Consider the following 12016-nt stretch of genomic DNA (forward strand, 5'->3'; position numbering starts at 1 on the left):
AATTTTCTTAAAGAATGTTGTGCTGCAAATTATGAAAAATATAACTAACTATTTTAGATCTTTAAAATATTTCAAATTTGTCATATGGATATGTTTATTCGCTTAAAGAGCAAGTTTTTGTCTCTAAAATCAGACATGTTTAGACTTTAGACAAAACAAATTGAGCTAAATCAACTAAAAAAACAATAGGTTAAACAAGCTAGTTCATGGATTAAACAAGCGGCCCATTTTATTTTTTTTTTGTATTTTCCAAACAAATTCAAAACTTTTTCAATGTTTTTTTAATCCAGTCCAAAGATTTAATATATTAAAAAATTATCTGTTTAAGGTTTTGTTTTTTAAAAATAGTTTTTTGTCCAATTTTTTTTAGCTTAAAACTTGATTTTTCATTAAATTTTTTTTCAAAAAAAAAAATAAAAACGGACTAATCCGTAAACCCATCAAATTAGCCCATAAATGGTCACACCTTGAAAACTGTAATGCATAAACAAAATTAAATAAATCACCTCGTATAATCCACGAGCTTAAATGGGTTAGACCTAAATGAGTTGGAATGGCTCGTTTGACCACCTTAACTTTTTTAATAAGTTTTAGGCAAAGGTTGTGGTATGGATCGAAAGGAATATCTAGAGGTGTGGATACCACGTGCATGCATTCGTTGGACGACACCTGTTGTGTTGGATAGACTTGGTCAATCAATGTTCCTGACACAAGATGGAAAGAGAGAGGCTTTTCAGATGTAGATGATATAGGGGCGCAGAGAATTAGTTGTTAAGTATGTTGGTAATGGAAAGATGATGTTAAACAATTCTTTGGGATAACATAGTTGGTGGGCAATCAAAATTTTCGGCAGTGCAGGGCTTTGCTAGTTGGGCCTTATTTTTTTGTGAATGATTATTGTGTTGGCCTTTATTTTAAATGAGATAGTAGCCCAAGCGATAGCTAGTACTCAGATCCATAACCAAAGAACAATTTCAGATCCGTAAGAGTCATGGTGATGAAAATTGTTGAACCGGGTGGTTCGACCGGGTCGGTAACTTGCTGGTTCGGATAAAACGATGCCGGTTTTTAATTTGTAAAAAAAAGAAAAGAAAGATACAGATCCAAGTCATTCCCAACAGACGCCCCTGGTGACCCAAAAAATTTAACATTCCTCATGTTTCCATAACAAATAAAGTAACTTAAATATATTATAATAATACATACACATATTATTATTATCTTTATTATTATAATAATATTATAGTAACATCAAATATTTTTTTATTAATATCTTAAATTTTAATTATTTTTTATATTTTTTACTAATCACATAATATATGCTAAATAAAAAATTACATTTTTTTGTACCGTGTTAATTATTATTTCTTTTTTTAGAACAACAAAATAACTGTCATCGATTCAAAAATAAAAAATATTATTACAATATAAATTAATGAAACATTTTAGTCCTTATGGTGGAGGAGACTGTAACTTCTTAGTTACAATACTGTGTTAGTGTATCATTTCCTTCTCCTTTATTTTGTAATGGCTTATGTCTTCATATAATATAGGTTTTTTCTTTCGTCCAATTAGTATGCAGCATAAAAAATAAACAACCCTAAATGAGCCCAAATAACTTCAGCCCATTTATCAAAAATCATTCTCAAATCTTAATCACCAAATTCACATTAACCAAACATTGATCTTTAACATAAACCTCCGACAACACGTGATCTTTTCTGTTTGGGTTACTGTGCTGCCAGGCATTTCGGAATGCGGGCCCTCGTACAAAGCAGAAGTGCAGGAGCATTTGTTCTACGCGTCACTCTCTTCTCCATACACATCAGAATCCATAGGTATAGATGTTTCTCAATATCCATACCAGAGAATTTGCCTTTTAATAAACCCAACTGGAGAGTCAACAAAATAACAGCCAACTTTAGACAGTGACCGACCAAATCTAAGTCACGATTTTCTTTTGAAATTATCCCTTCTCACTTTTCACTTCTGCTTTTTAAGACCACAATTTTATCCATCCACCATCAACCACCACCAGACACCACTGTCAGCCACTTTAAATTCTAAATCTTAAACGCTAAATTCTAAATTCTAAATCTAAATTGGCTTTATTTTGTTTTACTTTCAGATATTCTTTTTACTTGAATTTTGAATATTTGTTTTTAATGTTTATGTTTGGTATGCATTTTCTCATATTAGCTATGAAATCCCCTGTTGTTTCCTCAAGGAAGGCTTTTCTAATATTACTCACAAAGCTCCGCATTATGCTAACAGGTGAAGAGGATATAATAATGTTGAAGATCGGTTCAAAAATCTTCCTATTCCTCCACTTCCACATGCACCAGCAAGTAGTGATAAAGACATGTGTCCAATTTTGGCAATTTGGGTCCATACTAACTCTAATATTCCATCGGATCCAAGGGAGCTCTAAAAGTTAGTGTAATTACTAATTAGTGTGTTCATATATCTTGTATCATACAATATCACATGTTTACGCGAGTGCCAGTTAATAAAAACTCATTTGATGATGAAGACAATTTTTCTGTCCCGAAAACTGAAAAGTATTATCTTTATTTTCTGTATACTCCTCTTTTTATTTTTTGGAACTTAAGTATCTTTTTCCCCTCGATTCATTATTTTCATCTCTAAGACAAAACACCTAGAACGAGTTATACTTCCTTATATATGTGAAAGCATGACCCAAAAACAAAAGGTCAACGCTACTGAACCTCATTCATTGGAAAGATAAATTAGATATAACAGAAGTTTCAAAGTTTAAGCCACACTTTGCCATCTACATCTTCATAAGGTATACAGCCATACAGGCATCCACATTAATCTAAGAGAGTCTAACAGTGTGAAATGAAAAATAGTCTCTTCATGTAAAAAACATGCAATAGTTCAACGTGGTACTAGAGGATCATTCATGAACCCATAAGATAGTGAAGCTACGTCCTAATACTCTTACAACATCCTTTATTTACAGCACACCAACGTGCCCATTGAAAATGTTCCTTACATATTCTCCCGAGTCTCTTTACGCAGCTTTGGCGAAACCAACTCGGAGATTCCCAGAGTCGAAGACCGTGTGATATACCCTCATGAAGATATCGCCCAGAATCCTGCGAGCAGATAGCGGTAGACACATTAGGACATAGCTTAGAACATGTTATTGTATAGTTCATTTCATGCAGGGTTACTATATAATTTGCGAGCGCATACCAGAGAGGACCGCGTGGCGGGGGTATGTCGAATGCGATAAACCCACTAAGACAAACTTCAGCAATGCCTTCTCCAGTTTTCAGAATATACTGCAAGAGGAGAACATTTTCAGAACAAAAAGAATTCCAAGTTGGACGAAGTTTACAGATAATAGATGACACTATAATGTTTTGTTCAATATTCTCTCCTATTTAGTTATGTTCACACTTTCAGCCATGGGGAATCAGCTACTAATGTAATTATATGGTTAGGCTACCTCATTACCCAGGCCCTGCTTTAGGTGAAAACTCACATGTAGTTATCTTCATGTGAAGTTGATATTTAAAAATCGTTAGATGATTTGACAAGTTTGCTTGAATTACCGTCTAACGATTCTCAACTATCAAACTTCATATAAAGACAACTGCATGTAAGTCTTCACCCCTGCGTTAACGTCTCTATCAAAGTAAATTTGTAATTTAATTTATCAGGAAGTCGGACTAACCTGATCCGGCGAGAGGGTGAAATGTTTATCTCCGATTGTAAAAGTGATGTTTGGCAATATATGAATGCTCTGACAGTCTACTACCGACTCGCCATTCGGACTCGGCAAGCTCTCACACAACTGCCAATGATAAAATGAAATGATACAAATGGATACAACTCTAGTTCAACTAATAAGCTTTCTGGAGAGGATCAACGATTCGAAGGGCTTATACCTGATTTACATAGTTGAAAACTCTTTCCTTGGTCGACTCTTGTCGCAATTGATTCTGGATCCAAATCACAAGCATCTGACAGGAAGTGCACAAAGCAGTATCTTTAGCTGACAAATCTTTCTGTTCCTTTTCAGTCACCATCTCAATCCCAGCACTGCATGGTATAAAAGTTCAAAGTAGACTTAGGAGTCCATTTCAGCACAAAAGTCTAATTACATCTGTTCTTTGGATGACCATCTATGCTATCAATTAAAAAGGTAATTATTTTTGCTGACGTGTATTACTTAATTTGATGTACGTGTAAACATTAATATATGAAGAGTGTTAGGGAGCCAGTAAATTTTGTGATTTGTAGCCATCAATTAGCATCATTGGTGTTTTTAATGGTGTAAAATTTCATCAAATGGTATGAGATTACTCATTTTTCTTTTCCTACTTAAGTGTGGCCAGATTTTAATAATAGTGCTGCACTGCTGCCCCTAAACTTTCTAACCTTTTAGATTGATCTCTCATTGTACATAAACCAACTTGCGAACACACGTCATCAGCTCGTACCTACAGACAAAAATCAAACTAATTTAGGTCCAAGGAGTGAAAATGCACAAGGGCAGCAATCAGTGAGAGCGAATCAAAGGGGAAAAAATAACTTAAAAGGACGGGTAAGAAGATTTTACCCCGGAGACCAAGAGATCCCATATCAACTCTCCATATTGAGAAATAACTTCCTTGCATTCTACACTCAGAACTCCTTCAGCTCCAATAGCATGATTGATTTCAGTCACAACAGTCTGAAATAAATTCTCAGTCAATAAGAAGTATAGATGAAAATTTACTAATGAGAATTTTTCAAAACCGATATGAGCACATACAGTTGGACCAGCGAGCAAAGACGTTCCAGAATCCACAATAGCAGCACAGCCACCCTCACAAACACCTAATGAACATTCATATATTTCACAGTTAGATCCGCTTCATAATCAAAGTTTACAGCAATGAAAAAATAAATCTTAAGATAGTAAAATACAGAATTCAATTTTTCTCCTTAATATGTTCCAAATCCTGTTAATCACTCAAAGAGTCTTATTGTCAAAGTACAAAATGTCACCTGTTGACACACCACCAATGTAAAAATCTCCCATTTCAATCTGACAAAAAAAATCATGTTAACAATTTTCTGCAAAAACTAGGATGTTACAAAGAATTCCTGATCAAACCAGAGTGTTGCTTTTGCTAACCTGCCAGTAACCTTTTGTAGTAACTGGAACATAGGTATGGTTTCCTACAAAGTGCTTCGGATCAACACCTCCAAACACTAGCTCACCACCACTTTTCGCGTTCGGATCCCCATTGAGCCAGAAAGAGAAAACCGGCTCATTCACAAGATTTTGTAGCACCATATTATCCCTGTAATTTTATAACAGGTTAGTCAATTAAAGGAAAGCTTTCCTTCAACTTATTAACTCAGGAATCAGATGTAAATGACACAACATAGGACTTGCTAAAACATACCATACTGGCAAGGCATTTTCAACTGAGATCTCCTGAAATCCAAGACCAAGTATTCCATCGAACTTTGCCAACACAAAGGACAGACTTCCTTCCCTCGTAGCCTCGATGAAATCCTACAGTCAAATATAGTAAAGATAATAGTCAAGTCTCCCAAGTATTGTGACAAAACTGCATATCATGACCCAGGTCCCCAAAGCTGACAAAGGATATAAAATCACTCACTTGATTCTTGACCACGACATCACCAACTGTAACGCTATCACGACTGAAAAAGCCAGATATTGATCCAGAACCATACACTATTTTACATGATGTTCCTGGGCAACAAGCAAAAAGGAAAATTCATATTAAGTGGCATATATGATACTTTTAGAATACAAATAATGAGAAGCTGGCATTACCATTCTTTACATATGTTTTGGATTTCGATGACTTGTACCAATGATGCGTATAGCAGGCAAGCTACAACAGGAAATTAGTCAATACAAGACACCAATATAATACAGCTCTGTCGAATGAAGAAAAAGGAGTTAAGTTGAACTCACAGAAAAGTAGCACTTTGATGAAGGAATCCAGAGGTTAGAACTGCCAGTATCAAATATGACATTGAATGTTTGCGGTGGTGTTCCAATTCCAATCTCTCCATAATACTGTGCATCCAAATAATTCTTCAAAGGTACTATATCGTCTTCGATGCCCGGCTTATTAATAGAATGATCGTTCGCACCCATCATCGGCCTGCTCGATCTTAGCTTTTCTCTTACCATTCTAGCAGCTTTGATGGCTTCAAGATCTAGAGTTCTCTTCTTCAAACCGATTCTCATGAGTCCATATGAGAATGAAGGAAGAAGGGAACATGTTAAAGCCCACAAGCAGAGAGACAGCAACAAATACTTGTTCCCCATAGGGAAATCTGCCACACCAGGTAAACTGAATTAAAAAGAGCAATCATAGAATTGGAATGAAATTATAAAAGCAGATAACACATTAAGAGTTAAGACCCTTGTAGTTATTTGTTCAGATTGAGATAAAAGATTAACCAATGTTTATAGAGATAAACTGAATTTAATTGTCACAAATTGTTCTTACTCATCAGATATTCAATTGTTCAGGTACTAACTACTTCTAGATCATACTTCGGAATTATTATATACCTTTGTATTTTTGTTAATTGAATATTATTATTGTAGAATCTTTCTAGTAAGGGCTTTTGCTACTCTAATTATATTTATTTACCGTACTAAAAGAAATAAAAAGATAAAGTTATTATTTATTTAGATTGCTCCCAAATCACTTCTGACTAGTGAGATCTTATGTTAACAAAAAACCCTGCAGCTTTATTTGCTTGTTCTTCATCATTTTTCTCATTTTATTTTCTGATAATTGATGCCTTTCTTACATATGAGTGATTTTCACAATCATTTCACCTATAAATATAACCAGCAGGAAAAATAATTACATAAAAAAAACACTTTTTAAGAGATGGACAATAATAATAATAATAATAATAATAATAATAATAATAATAATAATAATAATAATAATAATAATAAAACTGTTGATAATCATATCCGGGGAATATTCTAACATAGAAAGAGAAAGAAGGACCAAACAGGAGATGAAACATGTTTAACTTGAAATCTGAAGAACAGAAATCAAGTGAGTTGAAACATCAACATGTTCATCAGATCATTAACATAAAAAAAAAAAAAAGAAACCACACAATAAAAAGAAAATCAAATCTGGAGCGAAACAAGAACAGGAAAGTCAAACTATCCAAAAATAGAAGCAACCATAGCAAAACAAGAACATGATTAAAGAGTTAAAGAAACCTTTACCTTCCTAGCTTGAAGAAGCTAAAAGTCTAAATCAGATGGTTGGTGGTGTGTACTATAAGTTCCAAAGTTGAAAATGGTGGAGAAAAGTAGAGAAGGTTTAGTTGAAGGTGTAGAGTATAGTATAGTGTAACAGTACAGGTACCCAAAAAACTTGGGAACTAGAGGTGTCTTTTATGCAGCGTAGCTTCACCAAACAAGAAACCTGCTTTATTTGTAACCAATCAAAGTGTAATGTATTGAATAGAAAAATTAAATGTTATAAAGATTTTTTATTTTATTTATTGCTATAGAAATAAAATATCTGCTATGGCGAAAGCTCCGTGCCTGGTGGTACTGTTTATTTAGTAGAATACTGGAATCTAATGTTATTCTAATTTGAAAATTGCAAAGGTTGAACCCACGCTCTACACACGTGCTCGTGCAATAATAGTAGTTTAGTAGATAGTGGATAACTCTGCTTGTTCTACCTACGCATTGGGGTAAATGGTAATTATACTTAGATGGGGTACTGATATATTCATTATCCTTGAGCACTATAGACAACCCTTTAGCTTTACTTTCTCCTTCCTCTTCTTATCAAGGTCCGGACAGTTAGTACTTAGTGAACCCATCAAGAAAATGCCTTAAAATTGTTTTTGGGGTTATGGAGAGTGGAGTAGTAGGAATCTTGTTGTTGTTGATGGCAATGTCAGAGATGACAACAGAGGTGGTTGATTTATTTGCTTTATTTCTTTTATTTTCATGTTTTCAGTTTGTTTGTTTTATACTCTACTGTATTGTGTTGAGCTCTCTCGTTCAAAAAAAATTGTTTTTGGGATTATATACATATATAATAGGATAATTCACATTAACAAAATGAATAGTTTTCAATACTACATCAATATCCTAAATTCAAAAAGCTTATATATGTCTCGTTTTGTCATATAATTATATAAACAGAAGCAAATAAATTCAATCGGATTCATTATTAAAATTTTTTTAGATTTAAGACATTAGTGCAATATTAGAAACCATTTATTTTATTCATGTGAATTATAGGTAATATAAATTATATAATTATTGGTGTTAAAATATTATCTCGAAAATCCGTATCGTTGACAAAACAAATCCTAAAAGATACTAACGATAAATAAGTCCCTAAAATTTTTAAAAAGAGATAAAAATAACTAAATATTAAATATATATTTTTAAAAAACAACTTTATAAATCAAATTTTGATATAATTTTTTACAATCATAATTAAAAAAAAAAAAAGATTTTTCATTTTTAAATTTTGATAAATTTTTGTCAAATAAATTTTTTTAAAAAAAATTAGTATAAATGACCATAATTTTTTGAAAAATAAAAAAAAAATTTAGAATTATTTGCTCTAATTTTTGTGTGTACCTTCTAAATATTCATCCAAATGTTACCACAAAAATTTAGATCCAAGAGATAAGATGTTTGCTAAGTATAAATGTTTTTTGTTACTCACAAAAAAAAATATTTATTGGTCTTTTTATCATATTTTTAAATCATTCAAAAGTCTATTTGTCGAAAACACTTTTTAGGAGCTTTTTGTCAGCCAGTAAATTTTTCATATCAAATTCGTAATTAATCCTTTCTATAACTTCTCTTTCCTTCCCTCTTAGTCATCTCCATCTCTGTTACACAATTGCATCTCTCTCGCTTTCTCTCTCCATGTTTGAGAGTAGCATCTCCCTCTCTCTCTTTGTAAATGGCCGCTTATTTCAAAAATCACCACCATATTTGGTGTTCGTAGCTTCATGTTTCCTACCTTGCAGGTCTTTGTGCCATGCACCACGATTCACCGGCAACAAAAAAAAAAGAGAAGAGGAGGTCTCAGATATGTGATTACAAATTGAAAAATAGGAGATTTTAAATTGTTTATTTGAACTGAAAAAATTGCATGGATTTAACCAATTTTTTCCGATCAAATCGAAAAATGACTATTATTTTTTCTACATTCACTCTCAAAACACACACTTCCATATTTAATTTTATTCAAAATACACACTCTCAATATATCTATTTAGGCTCTAGTGCTACCATGAGTACCGATCACAACTACGAATGTTCTGTTTTGTTATGAACATGACTCATGTATTCGAGATCTCCTAAGGAGTTTGCTGCATTCTCTGACACCAGAATAGATCGATCTCCGATCATTTTTGGTGGTTGAATACCATTCGTTATCCAAACTGAGTACTTCTCATGAATCCTCATTATAAGTCGATCTGACCACTGCACTTCTTATCCAAGATAAAATACCACTGCTCTGATCTCCATCTAAACCTTCCTTTTTGAGCGCGTAGACCTCGTTATCTAGCATGAGCAACATCGCACCTTTAATTCACTTGAATGCCACTGAATTCAAGAGATCCATCACTACTCTCTTCCAATGGGTAGCGTCTTTCTCTAATATGACCATGAGTTTTGTGGATACCATCTGTTACGGTGGGTAACCGGAGATTGATGGGCTGGATGGCGTTGGTTGGCCCAAATGTGTGAAGGAGGAGGATTCCGAATGGATATGCAACTCGGGAGGCTCCGTCCGACTTGTTTGTACGAGGAGATGGGGGTGGTACCTGCAAAGACACTCCGATGCCTAAGTTAGCAAGGGTGTGAACAGGTCTAGAGAGTATTGGACTTAGAGATACCTGAAGAGTGTCAGTGTATTTATAGTGGTGAGCCAATAACCACCGCTGAAGTAGTGCCACCCTTTTAGGGTGATAACCGTCCATTTATCTTAGGGAGGTTAAGATATGGCTCCTGGAAGTGGTTAGAGAGATTTTAGGGGTAGTTACTTGTTTGGATTGATGTTGATCTGCCAACTATTCTCCGTCCCGACTTCTTTAGAGCAAATCGTAGTCAAGACCGACTTCTCAGTACGAAGGTCGGTGCTCAGCAAGGCTCAATCCTTTGGACTAGGCCTTTCGTTTGGACCTGGGCCTTTATTATTGGGCCAGGGTATGAACAGTGCCCCTACTCGAGCCCAAGATCTCTTTAAGACTTGGGTTCGAGTATTTTACTCGGGTTCGTAACCGACTTTCTTGGAGGAGACGAGGGTTTTCAAACCGACGTGATTTTCGCGACCTTTTGTTTCTGACAGTTACGTCTATTCAAGCGTCATGTCCGTTAGGGATGCGCCTAGGGATTGATGGCTTTGGTAACGGTGCACTCTTATTAATAACTGTCCCGTTTTTACCATTATGCCCCTAGAGTATTTATAAATACTTTTCCCTCTCTTTCATTATTTTCTTTCTGCGATTTTTCTAATTTTTCTGTTCGTTCTACATTCGTTCGTGCCATACTTCTGCGTCTCGAAGCTTTTACTTCCTGCAACCCTCATCTTCAGATAAAGGTCAGTTTCTTTTTCTCTTTCATATTTTTCGTATGCCTTTATTTTGTAGATAAGTAGGTTCGTAGACTTCTGCTTGGTTTCTCTTTTTCCCCTCTAGAGACCATGTTTTTTATTTTTTCTTTTCTTTTTCCCTTTGTAGGTTTCGTCATCTTCTTTAAGAAAAGAAAATGACCTCCGTAGATTGGGTTGATGTTACTGTCCTAGGAGAGGAGCCGTTGGTTGATGTTGAGTTCATTACCCATCTTCGTACTCACCACCGGCTCTGTACCTCGGATGAGGATGAGCCTAAGTATGAATTGCTTATCCCAAGTCCAGAGGACCGAGTTTGCCATGGGAGGGCCAACGGAACGGCCCCTCATTTCTTCTTTATGTATGAATGCATGATCGTGTTTTTCTACCTTTTTCAGATTTTGAGATGTCCGTTTTACAGCACTGCCAGGTTGCCCCTACCCAGCTTCACCCCAACTCTTGGGGTTTTTTGAAAATTTATCAATTTATTAGTCATGCTTTGGAGTTCTCGACCTCTCTGAAAATCTTTTTCCATCTTTTCCATATGACCAAGCCCTTCAGTGGGCTAAACAATAAACAACAATGGGTTTCCTTCCGAGCCATACAAGGCCGGAGAATCTTCACCCTTTTTGACGAATCCTTCCACGACTTTAAAAATTATTTTTTCAAAGTGCAAGCTGTAGAGGGTCACCACCCCTTTTTCCTGGATGATAATTCTTTTCCTCGCTTTCCTTTATACTGGCTGGAGGCCTCCTCTTGTGAGAAATATGGTCTGGATGACCTGGATGAAGTAGAGGCCGCCATTGTGGGGTTCCTCCGAGAAGTGTGGGGGAGGGCCCCATATTTGGACACTAAAAAGTTTCTCCAAGGGTCTCCGACCTTTATCCAAGCACAGCTAGGTAGCTTTCATTTGTTTGTTAGATTTCTGATTCGTTAACTGAACTTTCCGACTTGTTTAATTCATTAGCTATTGCTTTATTTTTCAGAAATGGCGAAGACGAATGCTCAGGAATCTTACCAGAGAGTCCAGGAGGCCAAAGTAAAGTCTCGCGCCAGGACTGGTGGTACCAGGGTTATCTCTCCTCCTCCTCCTCCTCGGAACGTTGGGACTCTCTCCAAGCCCATTGTGATTTCTTCTTCAGCTTCCTCTCAACTGCCCCCCGTCGTCCGACCCTCCCTTGAGCCAGAAAAGAAGAAGCGCAAGACCTTAGAGTCTTGCTCTTCTGGTGAGGTTAAGGCGGATGCTCTTGCATTCGTCCGAAAGAACATCTACCCCCATGCTCGTATAAGCATGGATGATGTGTCTGTTCGGAGCCACCTTACCACTATGGTTGAGGAGAGTCTCAAGGCGGCGGGGGTTTGCAGCAAACTTTTGG

At 35.6% G+C, this 12016-nt stretch overlaps 1 protein-coding gene across 1 annotated transcript; it reads right to left on the reverse strand.

Moving 5' to 3' along the window:
- Positions 1–2733: 2733 nt before the first annotated feature.
- LOC112710678 (aspartic proteinase) lies at positions 2734–7811 on the reverse strand. Its single transcript, XM_025763026.3, has 14 exons — positions 7268–7811; positions 5975–6342; positions 5831–5891; positions 5652–5746; positions 5430–5542; positions 5156–5324; positions 5026–5065; positions 4790–4854; positions 4595–4708; positions 4414–4475; positions 3921–4074; positions 3707–3826; positions 3223–3311; positions 2734–3122 (listed from the first exon to the last, which is right to left on the reverse strand). Exons 2-14 carry the CDS (start codon positions 6332–6334, stop codon positions 3038–3040), a joined length of 1527 nt encoding a protein of 508 aa, XP_025618811.1. The 5' UTR covers positions 6335–6342; positions 7268–7811; the 3' UTR covers positions 2734–3037.
- Between the last annotated feature and the right edge of the window lie 4205 nt (positions 7812–12016).

Source organism: Arachis hypogaea, chromosome 9 (assembly GCF_003086295.3).
Source record: "Arachis hypogaea cultivar Tifrunner chromosome 9, arahy.Tifrunner.gnm2.J5K5, whole genome shotgun sequence".
Classification (NCBI taxonomy): Eukaryota; Viridiplantae; Streptophyta; class Magnoliopsida; order Fabales; family Fabaceae; genus Arachis; species Arachis hypogaea.